This window comes from Aquarana catesbeiana, linkage group LG10, assembly GCF_042186555.1.
Source record: "Aquarana catesbeiana isolate 2022-GZ linkage group LG10, ASM4218655v1, whole genome shotgun sequence".
In the NCBI taxonomy this organism is placed as follows: Eukaryota; Metazoa; Chordata; class Amphibia; order Anura; family Ranidae; genus Aquarana; species Aquarana catesbeiana.
The window spans coordinates 156,063,125-156,083,189 of NC_133333.1; the positions used below are offsets into that span (position 1 = coordinate 156,063,125).

At 46.4% G+C, this 20,065-nt stretch overlaps 1 protein-coding gene across 1 annotated transcript in view; it reads left to right on the top strand.

Moving 5' to 3' along the window:
- The window catches only part of TMEM150B (transmembrane protein 150B), a 95,853-nt gene extending 77,269 nt beyond the window's left edge, over window positions 1-18,584 (top strand). The window contains exon 7 of the mRNA XM_073602802.1: window positions 15,195-18,584. Coding sequence (XP_073458903.1) covers window positions 15,195-15,388 — 194 coding nt within the window. The 3' untranslated portion in view covers window positions 15,389-18,584. The remainder of the gene's footprint in view (window positions 1-15,194) is intronic.
- Window positions 18,585-20,065: the final 1,481 nt, after the last annotated feature.

Consider the following 20,065-nt stretch of genomic DNA (forward strand, 5'->3'; position numbering starts at 1 on the left):
AAAGCCAAATTTGGAAGATGCACACCAATTTACGAATGTCAACATGTGCTATCTGCCATCACGGGGGATTAAGGGACGTGTTTTGGGGGAGCAAGCCCTTCCTCACTGCTACTTTATAATTGAGGAAGGGGTTGCACCCCCAAAACGCGTCCATTGATCTCCCGTGATGGCAGATAGCACATGTTGGCACACTGTGTGCATCCTCCAAATTTGGCTTTTCAAAACATTGCAAAAATATTTAAAAGATTGGACCACAATCCAAAAAGTGATTTTGTGGGGTTTTAAATTCGCCACAAAACATCAATGATGTTATTATTTTTTTTAATCACATCATTGATTTTTTGCTGTATGTTTTGCAATTCGACATTACACCCCATGATCTCCCCGATCAGGATCCGGGCACTTTCTGATGTGAAAGGATCTGGATCACGATCACCTAAAAAGAGAGAAACAAAACAAAAACAGGTATCAAAAATCTGCCACCATCCATCTCTTACCTGAGTCTGTGGTCGCAGACACTCACCTGTTGTGGTGCCAATTTCCACCACATCTTCTTCCTCCTCCTGCTCAGCTTGTGTTGGTGGTATTTCACCTTCTTCCATAGGTGGGGGGTCTGTGGTCTCCTCGGATGAGGGGTGTCCTCCGAGTCTTTTCTCCCCTATGTAAAACAAAAATGTTATAATTAGCACACAGATATTTGATGGCAGAACTAGAAATAGGAAACATTGCTTGGAAGTGGGGTACAATTGTCTATTTTAGCCGAGTTCCAAGATGTATTTTTTTTCTTGCCCTTTGTCAAGCTGCAATACTTTACCTGTTTGGTACAAGCTTCACAGATGGAGACCCCCCTATAGTGTACACTGGAGCACCTGTGTGGCCCTCTAATAAAAATGGTGTTCTTGTGTCCCACACTAGTGCTCCAGTGTCCAGATGTGAAAACAGCTGCTCAGTGTCCTCTCCTTACACACAATCTAGTTTGCATTTCATTCGAGTAACAAACCCATCTGCACAAACAAATATTTGGCATCCAAGTAGGCCTCAAAAAAATGTGGGAAAATGCATATGGCCTAAACAATGGTGTTTTAGAGGCCGAAAGAAAAATGTTTGATACGAACGAATAATGGGCCCATGAACATTAAAGTTGCCCTTTTAAACGTTACAATTAAGAAAAGCATACGGAGCAGCACGAACGGAATAAAGACAGAAAGAATAGGAACACAGCACAACTACTTACTTTTTTGCAGCACTCTCCGGATCTTTCGGTACTGCTCTGGCTCTCTTAATTTCAGGTCCGACCACCGCTTCCAGAGCTGATCTTTCGATCTTCGTACCCCGAAATTCTTGTGAATACTTTTGACCACTTTCGCCATGATCTTGGCCTTTCTGATATTGGGGTTGGGGTAAGGCCCATACTTTCCGTCATAGTCAGACTTCTTCATGATGTCGACCATCTCCAACATCTCCCCAAAGGACATATTTGTGGCCTTAAAATGTCTCCTTCTGGATCGGGACGTGTCCGGATCCGGGCTTTCCTCCTCCTCGTTCCTGCAATTATCACACACCTGCTGTGACTCCACCATGTGCTCTTCCCCCACTGCGCCGAACGAAAAGGGGCGGGGAATAGAATAGAAAGAACGTCAGGGGCCGGCGGAGTTACACGCATGCGCAGTGTATAGAAAGCGTAACACACGTGCGTATTACGTACGATCTGTGAGCGGAGGAAGGAGCATTGGACGTGCCGATCGTAAGAACAAAGGTAAGAGACAAACTTGTGCCTATACTGCTTCTACATTGAGGCCTATATTGTAACAAGATTAGGAGAGTTTTGTCTGACATTAGGCTTTGTCTTGTGTTGTGTCTTGCAGTGGACATGGATATGCTACTGAAAGACAATGACTTCATGTCAGTATTCGTAGATATGTTAAGGGAGCTGCCCTGTCTGTGGGAGATTAAACACCCCCATTTCAAGAACCAAGCAAAGAGGAAGGCAGCACTGGTGCAATTGTGTGAAATTGTGAAGCAGGTGATCCCCACGGCAGACATCACCTATTTAAAGATATTAATTGGTGGCCTGAGGAGCACATATCTAAGGGAGCGCAAGAAGGTCCTGGATTCACAGAGATCCGGAGCAGCAGATGACATCTATGTCCCCAGGATGTGGTACTATGACAGGCTGCATTTTCTGGCAGGCCAGACTGAACCCAGGCCATCCCTCTCCAGTCCTCCTTCCACGCTTCCTTCCCCCCCGGCTGAGGCTTCTGACGCCCAACCTGGGCCTTCCAGGCCACATGTGGAGGAGCCCAGATTGAGCCAGGTATAGCATTCCTCTAAATATTTCTGCTTGTCCAATCAATGATGTTAACTAGATGTTAGTTGGGAGTACTAATTTAGGATTGTGATTGATGATGCAAAACATTACAACCATGTCCCTTTTTCATACACAGGGAAGTCTCAGCCAGGAGGTGGCCGGGCCAAGCCGGCTGGCTGATCTGCAGGTCCCTCCACCCCCCCTGAAAAGAGAAAGTGGCAGTAGGAGGAGTGCCCTAGAGGAGGCTGCCAGAGGACTCTTTCGGAGGGCTACAGAGGTCCTGGGAGCATGACAGGCTGTGGAGGAGGGCATTGCTGCCGTCATTGCATATAAAATGCAGAGAATGGAGGAGGGCCAACAAGCCATGTGTGAGTCGCTCATATTGGAGGCTCTTAACAAAGGTATGAGGGGCCAAATTACAGCTCAGACACACCTTTGCGATGGTCCTCCTCCTCCTCCTGCAGGTCCTCCTCCTCATCCTCCCTCTCCTATAGGTCCTCCTCCAGGTCCTACTCCTCCTCCTGCCACATCTCCAACTGCACAGCCACAGCCTGGAAGGAAGCGTGGAAGGAAGACCAGAAAGTGAGGACCCTGGATCCAGTCTGGTCGGCCAAAAGATGCAGCCTCTTGTGGTACCACAGCCTGGGGACACACATGTCATCTGCTGCTATCCGGATCTCTGCGAATTCTGGACCAGACTGCTCTCCCTTACATATGGACTCCTCAGGCCACCAATTTTGATGTTCAAGAATTGATGTCTGCCGTGGGGGTCCCAGGCTTCGCTAATTTCTCCTGTTGATCCAGTGTTGCCTTCCTCTTTGTTTGGTTCTGATCCCTTAATAAAGGATTTTTGTTTTGAATTATACTCTCCTATGTGTTTTACTTCAAAAATGACAGTTTGTTTGTGAGGATTCAGGTACATTTCAAATATACAATGTGAAATGAACAAGGGACACCAACAACAAACAATCTCCTTGAGATTAAATAATAAAAGATATCAATGGTGTTGTGGTAACTTGACACACAAAACACACACAAAAATATTCTGGAGTAAAAATAAAAATAACATTGAACAAAGATCAGCCTTTGAAAAAATACAAACATTAAATAAAAAAAAAAAAAGCCTTAAAATCCCCAAAAAAAAAAAATAAAAAAAAAAATAATGTCAGATGTGACAACTAATAACAATATATTCAGGGAATACCAATAAAAAAACAAAAATAAAACTTTGTGAGAAGTGTGTGTGAATATGAGCAGCAAAACTACTTCATTCTTGTCACATTATAAAGAAGAAGAGAGTGCGCTGTATTAAACCATTTTTAACATTGCAGCGTAACGAAAGTGCTGTATCCATTGCGAACGCTAAGTTTACCAGAACGAGCTGTTCCGTCTTGGAATTTCTTCTGAGCATGCGTGGCACTTTGTGCGTCGGAACAGGCCACACACGGTCGGAATTGACGCGATCGGATTTTGTTGTCGGAAAATTTTTTCTCCTGCTCTCCAACTTTGTGTGTCGGAAAATCCGATGGAAAATGTCCGATGGAGCCCACACACGGTCAGAATTTCCGACAACACGCTCCGATCGGACATTTTCCATCGGAAAATCTGACCGCGTGTACGGGGCATTAGAGTCTGCAAAAGACTTGAGACTGGGGTGGAGGTTCAACTTCCAGCAGGACAACGACCCTAAACATACAGCCATTTCTACAATGGAATGGTTTAGATCAAAGCATATTAATGTGTTTGAATAGCCCAGTCAAAGTCCAGACCTAAATCCATTGAGAATCTGTGGCAAGAGTTGAAAATTGCTGTTCACAGATGCTCTCCATCCAATTTGATAGAGCTTGAGCTATTTTGTAAAGAAGAATGGGCAAAAATTTCACTCTCTAGATGTGCAAAGCTGGTAGAGACATACCCAAAAAGACTTGTAGCTGTAATTGCAGTGAAAGGTGGTTCTACAAAGTATTGACTCAGGGGGGCTGAATACAAATGCACACCACACTTTTCAGATATTTATTTGTAAAAAATTGTGAAAACCATTTATCATTCTCCTTCCACTTCACAATTATGTGCCACTTTGCATTGGTCTATCACATAAAATCCCAATAAAACACATTTCCTGACAGACTCCATGGCAGCATACGTATGGGGGTTAATCCCGCCTCTCATACCTCATAGGACCCCTCTCCCATAAATCTTTGCTCCTAGCCAGAGGCCGTGTTCCTTTTTTGTCCTCCTCCTAGGACCAAGGTGTATCTTACCTTATGGATTTATCTATGGTCCGGTCCTGGCGTGCACGATTGTCCTGATGGCGGTTCTGGAGTCCAGCATTCCCGGCTATTAGCAGGGTGGAGACGGGCTATACATGCGATGCCATGAAGAGCTTCTATCCTCGCCATTGGCAGGCAAGCGGCATTGGGCCAAACGTCCTTGCTATTAGCAGGAGGCCCCCCCTTACTGAAAGCCCGGTCGTGCAATGGATGGTCGTTCCCAACCAGGATGGACCAGGATCGTGCTGAGTGGTATCGTATACAGCCTTTGCCTTGCATATTTTTATGGCAGCAGTGTCTGTGTGTGTTTTGTTTGTCTTCCTTCCTGTGTTCTCCTGTTATGGCGGCTGGAGCGCATCTGCGTCTCAGTCCGCCGGGTACTTCCGGGTTCTGTGCAGCGGCCAGCCTCGTCTGAAAACGAGGCTTGGTTCGCGCACGCGCAGTTCCGGGGATAGAACGGCGATCGCGCATGCGCGTGAGTTCCGCTGGATGACGCTGGGGGGCGTGGTGACGTCATCATCGGCGCCAAGTTTAAATAGCTGTCAAAATACAGCTATTACTTGGGATGATCTGCAGATGATACGGCGGCCTCCCGGTGCAGTGATTTGTATCTGCCAAGGTAGGAAGCTATGCTGCTGGCTGTCCAGCTCTCCTGTGTCCTCTGTTAGTGTTTCCTAGGCTGACTATGGATTTTCACTACAGTTATAGGTTTCTACTATGGACGTGTCACCGCCCCCCAGTGGCCAACCCTTGCGCTGCAGGTAGGAGATTTACCTTTCCTTCTGCCTGTATTTTTTCTTTTGGGTTGCCTTTCTATGGATTCTATTTTTCTTTCCTTTTCTTGCTCAACCCCTCTAGGTCTGAACATAGGTCCTCAGCACGCGAAGATACGGATCGTTCCAGATCACATCACCAACAATCTTCATCTAGTTCCAGACGCCCTAGTTCAGCTTCTAGGCGTCATAGCGAAGAGCCCAAGTCCACGTCCGGGCGTCATTCCTACCGCCATTCCAGTCGCTCTGAGAAGAGAGCTTGCTGGGGATGTAAAGCTCAGGTCCCAGAGGGTAAATCCCTCTGTGAGCTATGTTTTTCCCGAGCTGCAAAAGAAAGGGGAGCAGAAGACCAGCAGGTAGAGGCCCTGGTCCGGAAAGTGGTTCAGGAATCTCTGATCAGAACGGATCCCATCCGCACAACTATTGCTCCCTCTGCTCCTACATTGGCTCCCGGCAGGGACGACCTTGGGGCTCCTGGTCCCTCCAGACGTAGTCCCTCTTTGAGTGAATCCTCGGAGAGTGAGGTTGAGACGGACGATCCTGGAGTGGGTTTTGATTTTTCCCTGGTACCACGGTTGGTCAAGGCTGTGAAGGATGCATTGAAATGGGAAGATCCAGTAGAAGCACCCTCTAAACAGAGGAAATACTTCAAACATCTTAAAAAGGATCGCCCAAATTTTCCCTTCCTGGGGGAACTCGGAGAAATCATTTCTGAGGAATGGGTTAAAGTCGAGAGGAAAAACTCGTTGATTTCAAAAGTGGCTAAAATGTATCCATTCAGGAGTGAAGAGGTTAAGCACCTAGAATCGGCTCCGCTCATTGATGCTGCTTTGATGAGGTTGGTGAGACATGTCACTCTCCCTCTCGAGGATACCGTCTCATTCAAGGATGGTCTAGAGAGGAAAATCGATACGGATCTTAAACGTATCTACATCACGGCAGGTATGGCTTGTAAACCAGCCTTAACCCTTGCAGCTTTGTCTAAAGCCATGGAATCCTGGTCGGATGATGTGGGTGCAGCTTTGGCAAGTGTCTCTGAAGATTTGGTTAAAAACTCACCGATTCATGAGCTGAAACTGGCGTCAGTCTTCTTGGGTGAAGCATCCCTTGACATTATTCGCCTAGTGGCACGTGTCATGCTCTCTTCAGTCACAGCTAAGCGCGCCTTGTGGCTACGCCCATGGGTGGCGGATCCTGCCTCTAAACAGGCCTGGTGCAGAATTCCCTTTGAGGGTTCTTCCCTCTTCGGAATAAGCTGGACTCCGCCATCACCCGTGCTACAGGGGGTAAGTCAGGGTTCTTACCCCAGGACCGTCGCCTCTTGGGTCAGAGAAGACCTCAACCCAGGCAAGATCAAGAGCGTTCTAGAGATGCCCGCCGCTACAAGCCCGGTCGTGAGTTCAGAAAGAACTGGAGGAGAAATCAACCTTCTGGTCAGAAGTCCTCAAAGACAACCTCTTCTGGTGGACGGGAGGCTTCCAAGTCCTTTTGATATAAAGCCTGTCCAGGCGGAGCAAGTTGGGGCTCGGTTACTCCTTTTTCAGCACGTCTGGGCAGCTTCGATCAGGGATTACTGGACAATCAAGACAGTCTCATCAGGTCATTCGTGGGTGTTCAGCAGCCCACCCTTACACCAGTTTGTCTCCACAGTCCTTCCTCACCTGGAGGAGAAGAAACAAATTCTTCTATCATACACGGACTCACTGATAGCTCAAGGTGCGGCCATCCCGGTACCCTCGGAAGAGAGATTTCAAGGGGTGTATTCCCCCCTTTTTATGGTCCTCAAAAAGAATGGCTCCTGGAGGCCAGTCATCGACCTAACACACCTGAACTCCTTCATCAAGAAGGAAAAGTTCAAGATGGAATCACTACTAACAATTCGCCAAACAATTCAACCAGGCGATTGGATGGTCTCCATAGACCTGAAAGATGCCTACTTTCACGTACCGATTGCAAAGGACTTCCAGAAATATCTTCGCTTTGCAGTAGATCAGAGGCATCTCCAATTTACATGTCTCCCATTCGGGCTTACAACATCGCCTCAAGTGTTTTCGAAGCTCTTACTGGCTGTCGTGGCTTTAATCAGGGTCAAGGGTATCCGATTACACCACTATCTAGACGATCTACTCCTGCTTTCACAGGACAGAGAACATCTGTTATCGCACCGAGATCAGGTCATTTCTACTCTGACGGAGTTCGGTTGGCTGTTAAACAGGGAGAAAAGTCATCTAGACCCGACTCAGTCTTTGATATTCCTCGGAGCCCAGTTCGACACGATAGAGAGCACCATCTCTCTGCCTCTGGAGAAAATTCCGTTAATTCGGGACAGAATTCATCGTGCAATGTCATCGCCCTTACTCAGAGCTTCTCAGTGTCTCAGGATAATCGGCACCATGGTAGCAACAGCCCCCATGGTGAAATGGGCACAGTGGAAGATGCGCCCCTTCCAGAAGGGTTTTCTCCAGCAGTGGGATCCAGGATCTTGAGACCATCTGGTCCGGATAACCCCGTCCATGCGGGAGAGTCTCCCTTGGTGGCTACAGCGGAAGAACCTCCCCAACTGTCATTCCATAGCACCCGTTTCCTGGATCACAGTGACAACGGATGCCAGCAGCAGAGGCTGGGGCGCTCTCTGTCTAGCAGAGGTAGCCCAAGGCAAGTGGGACTTTCCATCCCGAGGTATAGTCTCCAATGTTCTGGAACTTCGAGCTGCCTTCTGTGCTCTACGAGCCTTTCTCCACTTAACTTCAGGAGCCTCAGTCCTCCTAAGGCTGGACAACACGACAGCGGTGTCCTATATCAAGAGACAAGGGGGCACACGCAGTCTCTCCTTACTGAGGGAAGTGGGTCCAATCATGTCCTGGGCTCAGACGAACCTGACAAATCTGATGGCTGTCTATCTTCCCGGAGCTCAAAATGTCCAGGCTGACTTTCTCTCAAGGTTTGCTCTGGACAACAACGAGTGGTCTCTCCACGCAGAAGTCTTCAGTTGGATTCTATCCCTGGGAGTGACACCGGAAGTAGACCTGTTTGCATCCCCTTGCAACTACAAAATAGGGAAATACTATACGAGGTGTCGTTGTCCCCAGGCCTTCGGAGTGGATGCCCTGACGGACCAGTGGAGATTCCACAGGGCTTATGCCTTTCCTCCAGTTCCGGTCATTCTACGTTTTCTGTCAAGGCTCAGGTGGGAAGAAGTCGAGATAGTGGCAGTTGTTCCATATTGGCCCAACAGGCCGTGGTTCCCCCTCTTATTACAGCTCAGCTACCGGAATCCAATTCCTCTCCCATCCAGGTCAGATCTCCTATCACAAGGGGCATCTCTTCACCCATGCCCATCCCAGCTCCATCTGATGGCTTGGTTCTTGAGAGGGAAAGGTTGGAAGCCCTAGGATGCCCAAGTGCAGCTATTTCAACTCTACTAAATGCCAGAAGACCAGGTACCAATAGAGTTTATCAGAGAATTTGGTCAAAATTCGCAGATTATGTTGCCACCACTGACGGTTCCTGTATTGACCCAAGGATTCAGGATATTCTGGGTTTCTTACAAAAAGGTCTGGATCTATCCTTATCAGTAAGTTCTCTACGGGTTCAGGTTTCCGCAATCTCTGCCTTCACAGGTATATCCTGGGCCAGACATCCCCTTACAAGGCAATTTTTCAGAGGAGCAATAAGGATCAGGCCTCAAAGAAAGCCGAGGTTTTCCAAGTGGGATCTTCCTCTTGTCCTGGATTTCTTTTCTGAAAAGGAAATACGACTTGTGGATCAAGCAGCTATTAAAGATCTCTCTCTAAAAGCTGTATTCCTAGTGGCTATAACATCAGCCAAGAGGGTCTCCGAAATCAGTTCTCTAGGATGTAAAGAACCATTCCTTACCTTCTTCCCTGACCGGGTGGTCCTGATTCCTATGCTAGGAGCAAATCCTAAGGTAACATCGGTATTCCATGAGAATCAGGAGATTGTTCTGCCAATTTTCCGGACAACTGAGGACTCTAGCATTCACCCTTTGGATGTGGGAGAAGTTTTAAGGCAATACCTTGAAGTCACTGCCTCTTTCCGAAGATCCGATTATTTGTTTGTTTATTTTCAAGGAAAGAACAAGGGTTTGCGTGCTTCCTCCAGAGTCATTGCAGCTTGGATCGTTCAGGCTATACAAGGGGCTTATGCAGCCAAGGGTCTGGTTCCTCCAGAAGCGGTGACCGCTCATTCTACCAGGAGCGTTTCTACGTCATGGGCAGCTTCCCGTCATGTATCTCCGGAAGTGATCTGCAAAGCGGCCTCTTGGTCATCGATCAACACGTTTATGACGCATTATTGTGTAGAACCGGCTTCCTTGTCTTCGGTTAATTTTGGTTTGCATGTCTTGTCTGTTGACGGTGCCAAATAAACCTTTTTTTCTTTAAACCAGCAATTTCCCACCCGGGAGTGTATGGCTAGTCATTTCCCATACGTATGCTGCCATGGAGTCTGTCAGGAAAACGGAAAATTTATATCAAATACTTACCGTAATTTTCCTTTCCTGATGGACTCCATGGCAGCAGGAGTTCCCTCCCATTTGCTGGAGTAGGCTAAGTTACGGAACACGGCCTCTGGCTAGGAGCAAAGATTTATGGGAGAGGGGTCCTATGAGGTATGAGAGGCGGGATTAACCCCCATACGTATGCTGCCATGGAGTCCATCAGGAAAGGAAAATTACGGTAAGTATTTGATATAAATTTTCCGTTTTACCTTATGGTTGTAACATGACAAAATGTGGAAAATTTTAAGGGGTGTGAATACTTTTTCAAGGCACTGTAGTGTGTGGTTTAACAAATTGGTTCTTTCTATTAGTACAAATCATTATGCGTGTTAAGAATGATCAGGACTCAATTACCTTTTATGCCCCATACACACGATCAGAAATTCCGTCAGAAAAAACTTGGATGGTTTTTCCAACGGAATTCCGCTCAAGCTTGCCTTGCATACACACGGTCACACAAAAGTTCTCGGAACTTTCGACCATCAAGAACGCGGTGACGTACAACACTACGACGAGCTGAGAAAATGAAGTTCGATGCTTCCGAGCATGCGTCAAATTGTTTCTGAGAATGCGTGATTTTTTGCGTTTCCGAATTGCATACAGATGAATGCATTTTCGGAAAGCAACTTTTTCCGACCAAAAAATAGAGAACCTGCTCTCAATCTTTTGCTGGCTGGAATTCTGCCAGCAAAAGTCCCATGGAGCATACACACGTTCGGAATTTCTGACCAAAAGCTCACATCCGACTTTTGCTGGTAGAATTTCTGATTGTGTGTATGGGGCATAAGAAGATCTTTACTAGCCAGTCAGTCAGCTGCCCCTTGTTTCCCAGCATAGAAAAAAAAACACCTTCTGCTTAACAGGATCTGCGTTATGACAGGGGTTGGACAGATGTGTGGCAAGGATAGAATTAAATTTTGAAGTGTAGAATACTGGAAGGTATATTTTGCAGCATCAAACTGGTAATCTGCCATAGATGTGGTTACTGTGAAGTTAGATAAAGAGCTGGATTAATCCACTTATTACCATTTTTATACATTACGGACTTACGTTATTCTTTTTTTCTAATTTGTTTTACAAATATATAAAAATGGTAATAAGTGGATTTGAAGGCATTTTCAACATTTTCAAAAAAATAAAAATAAATGCATCTATATTGCAAAAAATAAATAAAAACTATTAAATAATATTTTGCACTAAAGCAATTAGTGATTGCAGGTTTAATGCATTGGCTCCTGCAAATTGTAATTCCAACTCTAGGTCTGTACTGTATGAAAACAGGGGCTGTGGAACGACACCATGTTTCATGTTACACCCTAAATATGGGTGGAACATAAACAGGGTAATTTAAGCGGAGTTCTACCCGTTTTTTTTTTAAATCCAATTATTGTCATGCCCATCCTGAATGCTATAATAATTTTTTTTTTCTTTGTAAATTCCTTTTTTTCACTTATCTTCTGCAACATATAAGGCTGCGGCCACCTAGGCAATTTCAACACAAGGCGATTTCCATGGACTCCTGGGAGATTGTCGTCATCTATCCCAGGGGTCCATGGAAATCACCTAGTGACGAAATCTCACATTATTTCCTTCGGGGATGTCCTTTTCTTGACAGGTTGCTATAGCAAAGGGGCGGGAACTTCCACCGGCGCCGCCATTGCTATGGCAACCTGCCAGGAAGACCGAGTGCCGTGCAGTGGCATTACTGCAGAGGTGAGAGATCGAGAGGTGCATGCTGGGTAGACAGCTGCGCTGAATCCCAGAAATGAAGACAAGAGAGCTTCAGATGCCCACAGCAGAGATGTGGTCTCTTCTGAGATCTGGTCAGTTTTAAATGATTTAAACATAAACTAAAACAATGAGATTAATGACAGTATCTAAATGTTTCACTGGAACTGATCACAATTACGGTGGTGTATTTAAAAAAATAATAATTGGGGGACTCCGCTTTAAGGCAGAGAGCTTCTAAGTCACCTGTCAAGCTGCCCCCAGCATTGGTGAACAGTGGCAGGCAGAGATAATAACCCCCAGCATTGGTGAACAGTGGCAGGCTGTGATAATAACCCCCTGCATCGGTGGACAGTGGCAGGCAGTGATAATAGCCCCCCAGCATTTTTGGACAGTGACAAGCAGTGATAATAACCCCTTGCATTGGTGGACAGTGGCAGGCAGTGATAATAACCCCCAGCATTAATGGACAGTGACAGGCAGTGATAATGACCCCCCCCCCCCCCGCATTGGTGGACAGTGATAGGCAGTAATAATGACCCCCCCTGCATTGGTGGACAGTGACAGGCAGTAATAATATCTACCAGCATTGGTAGACAGTGGCAGGCAGTGATAATAACCCTCAGCATTTTTGAACAGTGACAAGCAGTGATAATGACCCCCCTGCATTGGTGGACAGTGGCAGACAGTGATAATAACCCCCCAGCATTGCTGGTTAGTGGCAGGCAGTGATAATAACCCACTGCATATTTGGACAGTGACAAGCAGTTATAATAACCTCCTGCATTGGTGGACAGTGGCAAGCAGTGATAATAACCCCCAGTACTTGTGGACAGTGACAGGCAGTTATAATAACCCCTCTGCATCAGTGGGCAGTGACGGGCAGTGGTAATAACCCCCTGTGCATTGGTGGACAGTGACAGGCAGTGATAATAACCCCCAGCATTTCTTGGAGAGTAGCAGGCAGTGATAATAACCACCAGCATTGGTGGACAGTGGCAGGCAGTGATAATAACCCCCAGCATTTTTGAACAGTGACAAGCAGTGATAATGACCCCCCTGCATTGGTGGACAGTGGCAGGCAGTGATAGTAACCCCCAGCATTGCTGGTCAGTGGCAGGCAGTGATAATAACCCCCTGCATCGGTGGACAGTGGCAGGCAGTGATAATAACCCCCAGCATTTTTGGACAGTGACAAGCAGCGATAACCCCCTGCATTGGTGGACAGTGGCAGGCAGTGACAATAACCCCCCTGCATCACTGGGCAGTGACAGGCAGTGGTAATAACCCCCCGTGCATTGGTGGACAGCAGGCCCGGACTGGGACAAAAAAATAGGCCCGGGCATTTTGGATTGCACAGCCCATGACATGTTAACTGGCCCCTTCCCCACTCTCCACCCTAACAGATCCTGAGAGAGGGGAGGGGGGAACCCAGCAGAGGTGTGGGGGGGGGGGGTGAGGTAGGACCAGGAAAGAGCATGGGGGGATGGAGAGCACAGGGAAGAACCTTGAGATCATGGGGTAGGGCAAGAGCACAGGGGAGAGGCAGAGAACACAAGGAAGAAGAGGAGAGCACAGGGGGGCAGTGGAGAGCATGGGGGGGAGGTGGAGAGCATGGGGGGGCAGCGGAGAGCATGGGGGGAGGTGGAGAGCATGGGGGGGCAGAGGAGAGCATGGGGGGAGGTGGAGAGCACAGGGAGGGTGGCAGGGAGCTTGGGGGGAGGTGGAGAGCACAGGGAGGGCGGCGGAGAGCATGGGGGGAAGTGGAGAGCACAGGAAGGGAGGCAGAGAGCATAGGGGAGGTGGAGAGCACGGGGGTAGCGGAGAGCATGGGGGGATGTGGAGAGCACGGGGATGGCAGAGAGCATGGGGGGAGGTGGAGAGCATGGGGGGGAGGTGGATAGCACAGGGGGGCGGCAGAGAGCATGGGGAGGTGGAGAGCACGGGGGGTGGCAGAGAGCATGGGGGGAGGTGGAGAGCACAGGGAGGGCAGCGGAGAGCATGGGGGGGTGGAGAGCGGGGGGCAGCGGAGAGCATGGGGGGGCAGTGGAGAGCATGGGGGGAGGTTGAGAGCGCAGGGAGGGTGGCAGGGAGCTTGGAGGGAGGTGGAGAGCACAGGGAGGGCGGGGGAGAGCATGGGCGGAGGTGGAGAGCACAGGGAGGGCGGCGGAGAGCATGCGGGGAGGTGGAGAGCATGGGGGGAGGTGGAGAGCACACGGGGGTGGCGGAGAGTATGGGGGGAGGTGGAGAGCATGGGGGCAGCAGAGAGCATGGGGGGAGGCAGAGAGCACAGGGAGGGCGGCGGAGAGCATGGGGAGAGGTGGAGAGCACAGGGAGGGTGGCGGAGAGCATGGGGGAGGTGGGGAGCACAGAGAGGGTGGTGGAGAGCACGGGGGAGGAAGCGGAGAGCGTGGGGGTGATGTGGAGAACACATGGGGTGGCAGAGAGCATGGGGGGAGGTGGAGAGCATGGGGGGGAGGTGGAGATCACAAAGGGGCGGCAGAGAGCATGGGGGGAGGTGGAGAGCACGAGGAGGCAAAGAGTATGGGTGGGGTGGAGAGCTCAGAGGGGGCAGCAGAAAGAAGCAGGATAGGAGGAATAGTGGGGGCGGCTGCATATAGAACAATCATTCTCTCCATTTTCCTCCTGCAGTCTTGGAATGTCTGCTTCTCCTCTACCTCTTGCAGGCATTCCGATACTGCAGGAGGAAGATGAAGAGAATGATTGTTCTATATGCAGCCGCCCCCCACTTCTCCTCCAATCCAGGTTACAGGGGGGGGCGCACTCACGTTTTATGTTATCTGGCCCCAAGGTGTCTGCTCTGGCTCCTCTCCCCTTTGCAGTCATACCCCCCCCGGCACCGACAGCCGACCTATACGGGTACCGTGTGGCCGCGGAGTTCATCTAGCTCCTCCCCCCGGCACCAATGGCTGAGCTTAACTGGCAGCCGCGGAGAGGTTCAAAGAGCAGCCCAGCTGCCTTGGGCCCCGCTAGGACTTGCAGCCTGGCGGCCCCGGCCACAGGACAAGTGCCCGGTTTTCCCTATGGCCAATCCGGGCCTGGTGGACAGTGACAGGCAGTGATAATAACCCCCAGCATTGGTGGACAGTGGCAGGCAGTGATAATAACCCCCCTGCATTAGTGGATAGTGATAGGCACTGATAATAACCCCCCAGCATTGGTGGTCAGTGGGAGGCTCTAAAAACAAACCCCCCCCATGAGGCACAAGCTGTAACAATATTCTTGCTCCTTCTCCTTTTGAGCCTGTCAGATTGTGTTTATTGTCCGTGTCCTGTGAGGGCAGTTTCCCTTTACCAAGGATTTCCCTTGTCCAATAGACAGAACAGGAAGTAAGATCAGATCTCCCCAAACTTAGGGATTTCCCCTCTTGAACAGTTATTACTGGAACAGGTTGTTGGTTGTGTTCTTCCGCCACAGCCCTCCCTAGTTCGATGACCAGTCCACCACATGTAGTCTGTACAATCAAGTGGTTTTAGCACAGTTTACAAAATGAATACACATGTCCACATACATAAAATCTCAAAATGTGTGCATTTCCATTATCAGGGGTATGATTCCTTAACAAGGACTAACAGTGATTGTGTGTGCTGCATTCAAAATGCCATCGATAGCTGCTATATGTGAATGGGTTGTGGCCATGTCTTTATTTGTATTGTTTGGACTGTTCGCTGTTGAATTTTGGCACATTGATGGACTCTTCTTCCACGTTAAGAAAAGGACAGCCATTCCTAATGAAATGCAAATGTCCACTATCACGCTGACTACGTAAGGATTTGGATGGACCTGCTGTAGAACTAAAGTGCCTCTCCGTCTTGTATTTGGAGAAATCCAGGGACATTCATCTACTGGGATTTACCAGGATTATCATTCCATTTGGATATCAGCCAAAGCATGCCTCAATTACAGCCACAGGCTCTACAAATTTCAGTATTTTACTGTGATTTTTCCGTGTCCCATACATTTCAATCCAAGACTATTTTTTTTTTTTAACAAAAATGTGTTGTAAAAAAAAGTGCATAAAATGATATGGCTTTTTGACTGTTTAATTTGTATCTCCCTCCCAATTTAAGACAAACTTTGTCCATATACTTTGTGAATCCACAAAAAAATATCTAAGTCTTTTATAGTGCTTCTGACATCAGATTTTAGCAACTTGGAATAACCAAATAATTATTTATTATTTTGATTGCTTTGTTAACAACTGTGATTTGCTCTCTGATCTATTAAAGGTAAACTTCAGGCAAATAGATAACTACACGGTTGAAATACATATATGTGAATGGTTTCTTCTGCCTAAAAATGTATAATTCAGTTCAGTCCAGTGATCTAGGCACATCTGCCAGACAATACAACAAGGTCTGGACCCTCACTCTGCCCTTCTGCAGTTAAGCAGAACAGTTTAGTCAAGTACCCAGCCTTTCTGCTTATTGCACAATGCAGGAGCAGTAGTAGGATTAGTAGGGAGGCTGACAGCCCCGAGACAGTATATTTTTGTTGTTTCTGAAGAGGGGTAGGTTTAGTGTTAAGTTTTAATTTAGGAGTAGATTAGGTTAGTGTTAGGGTCAAGAAATAAAGTAGCAGTTTAGTTTGTATTCCAGAACCAAGGATAGGGCTAGGTTTAGGGAGGAGGCTAATTGCTGAGCATTAGAGGGTAAAGAGACCTTTTCTATCAGTATGTAGGCCAAAGTAAAAGGGTAATTTAACTCCCCTCTCCATTAGAACCATTCCACTGCTATGGCTGGGGAAAAAAAGCCCTGTGTATGATTCAAACTCACTTGTCAGAACTTGCACATGGCAATTGACTCCTTGCCACATGTGACAGCGCTGGATCAATCACCTAGTGCTGTCCAATGCTCATCCATACATATGCATACATTTTTTGCCAGGTAAATATGAAATATTGCATATGAATATATTATATTTCCATTGAAAGTGTGGATCTATAGGCCCCTTTTCAGTTTCTTACCAGGCTAATCTTAAGTGCTTTGCTGTAAAATAAGCCTATTGTTTACAGAGTAGTGGTAGGGGAGATTCCTGCGCTCGCTGCATACCAATTTTCCTGATCAGTCCATTTATTGAGTTTTGCAGGCATATACAGATAAGCATCGTGAACATGATATGATATGGAGGTAGACAGAGTAACATGACTGTCAGAAATAACAGAGCAATAGAACAAGATACAAAAATCCACATCAACCCCTTGGCAATGAGCATACGCAAATATGCAGCCCCACTGGATTGGGCTTTTTTCTGTGTGGCTGCATATTTGCTTATCTTTAATTGTGCTGGGAATGCGCTGCGTGGCGCACTCCCAGCACAGAGACCAGGGTCTCACTGAGAGCCCCGGGCCACATACTAAGGATCAGGACCCAGAGCTCCCGATTCCGGGTCACCTGATCGCTGTGATAGCCACCGATTGGTTATCATAGTGATTAATCACTGTGAAGCCCACCCCCATGTTTTCTCTATTTGAATGGAAAAGAAAGATACATCGTATCTTTCCCTCTCTCCTTGCAGAGCAAAAGAAACCTGTATGTAAAAAAAACAAAATAATAATAATAATAGTATTAAAAAAATAAAATAAAATAAATCTAGATCAAGGTTTGATCTAGGTCAGTGACAGGGTTAGTGTTTGTTTTTCAAGGTCAGGCTCAAAGGTCAAAGTGAGGGTCAAAGGTCAGGGCTCAGGGCCAGTATTTTTTAGGGCAGGATTTTTTTTAAATTGGTATCAGTGTCAGGGTCAGAGTGTTATAGGTAGGATAAAAGAAAACAAAATGCGCACTATTGTTTCTGGGCTGTACAAACAACTAACATACACATAGATGGTATAGCTGAGATTGCCAGGAGCAGGAACATTTATTTTGGGATTTTCGGTTGTTCTTTGGTGGAAGGCTATGATAGTAGCAAGAAATATACAGCTACATTTTAAAAAAATAGTTTTTTATTTTGGGACAGTTTTCCTTTGATAATAGAAAAGAAGAATCAGGAGATATCCATTACCTTCTACCACTAAATGAAAGCTCAATTTGTCCTGAAAAAAACATGGTATAATCCACATGGATGCACAAAGTAGTTGTGATGATATGTACAGTTTTACTAACACATATCAAAGTTGCAAAATTGTGCTTAGGCATTACCATTTGGTTTACCCTTAGGCGCAACGGGGTTAATCAAGCAAATCAAATTAAGTGCATTGAACCAATGAGGGTGACAGTCGAGATGGAAGGGTTGGGAAAGTAGGGATTGGCAACAAGATGTGAGTGGAAAAGAAAAGGTAGAAAAGAAAGAAAAACAATAGATAAATAAATATAGTGGACATCAGCTCACAATTTTAACGAATCAGGGATAGCGAGACATCCATAGCCGCCAGATGATCTGGAACTCGTGCTGAAAATTTTGTACAACATAACAAAGTGAAATAATGTTCAGCGGGGTTGGTTTACTAAAGGCAAATAGACTGTGCACTTTGCAAGTGCAGTTGCTCCAGGGCCTTAGGAAAATGAGGGGAAGTTCTGCTGACTTCCATCATCCAATCATGTGCAAGCAAAAGTGCTGCTGTTTTTTTTCTTCCACATGTGATTAGGCATTCTTTGCAAAGTGAAGCTTCATCTCATTTACTAAGCTCTGGAGCAATTGCGTTTGCAGAGTACACAATTTATTTGCCTTTATTTAAATCAATTCCAGTATATCTTAGCAAATGAAACCAAGTGGTTTACAGAGCTCAATAACCCAACAACAAGCACAACTGAATGAGCCAGGTAAGGGGCATATCGCCCCCCCCCCCCCCCCCGTTTCTTCCTACAACTCTATACAGATTTTCGATTAGAACAGGACAAAATTAAAGTAAACAGCTTTTACTGTGCTCTCTGTTTAGGAAGCCAATTTATGACATCAATATTTTAAGTACAGACTGTGTTAAATGTTTGTAAAAAAATATATATATATTTTCTATAAATATTAACAGTAGCAAAACAATTTAAACCTCATGTTAAAAATCAAGATACTTATAAATGTTACAATAAAAAAAAACTAAAATATGATAGTTTTACTTTATTTTTAGGCTGAAAGTTAGGCTGACAGTTAAATGTTGGATCCCATTAGGTATTATGCCCCGTACACACGATCGGACTTTGTTCGGACATTCCGACAACAAAATCCTAGGATTTTTTCCGACGGATGTTGGCTCAAACTTGTCTTGCATACACACGGTCACACAAAGTTGTCGGAAAATGCGATCGTTTTAAACGCGGTGACGTAAAACACGTACGTCGGGACTATAAACGGGGCAGTGGCCAATAGCTTTCATCTCTTTATTTATTCTGAGCATGCGTGGCACTTTGTCTGTCGGATTTGTGTACACACGATCGGAATTTCCGACAACGGATTTTGTTGTCGGAAAATTTTATATCCTGCTCTCAAACTCTGTGTGTCGGAAAATCCGATGGAAAATGTATGATGGAGCCCACACACGGTCGGAATTTCCGACAACAAGGTCCTATCACACATTTTCCGTCGGAAAATCCGACCGTGTGTACGGGGCACTAGGTGTTAAATCGACCTTGTTACTAGGATGAAAATGAACAAAGTGCCCCCTGCAAAAAAAGAGAATTCATATTTACCTTTCGTTCTGCAGCTGCAAAGATACAGCTGCCTGAAGAATGTTCAGAATCTGACACTTCCAGGTGCTCTGCATTTTTCTTCTGCCAGTCCCTACATCACTAGAAGACACCCCACTGAAGCACAGAGCACAGCTGAAGACCAGGCATCTGACATAACTAGTGTGCTTGATCTTTTATATTCTTCAAGCAGATTTCTCTCTGCAACACACTGCAGATGCGGGCGCTTATGGCAGGAACAGAGTCTCATTAAACTGGTAGTAAACTCCACAGTGAATGAAAAATGTACTTGATCCCCTGTTGATTTTGTATGTTTGCCCACTGACAAAGAAATGATCAGTCTATAACAGAGGTAGGCAACCTCGGCATTACAGCTGTGATGAAAATCATGCCTCTGCCTCTAGGAGTCATGTCTGTGATTGTCAGGGTCTTGCAATGTCTCATGGGACTTGTATTTTCACCAAAGCTAGAGGGCTGAGGTTGCCTACCCCTGCTCTATAATTTTAATGGTAGGTTTATTTTAACGGTGTAAGACAGAATAACAACAAAAATATTTAGAAAAATGCCTTTCGAAAAAGTTATAAATTTATTTGCATTTTAATGAGTGAAATAAGTATTTGATCCCCTATCAATCAGCAAGATTTCTGGCTCCCAGGTGTCTTCTATACAGGTAATGAGCTGAGATTAGGAGCACTCTCCTAAAGGGAGTGCTCCTAATCTCAGCTTGTTAACTGTTTAAAAGACAATGTGTCCACAGAAGCAATCAATCAGATTCCAATCTCACCACCATAGCCAAGACCAAAGAGCTGTCCAAGAATTGTAGACCTACA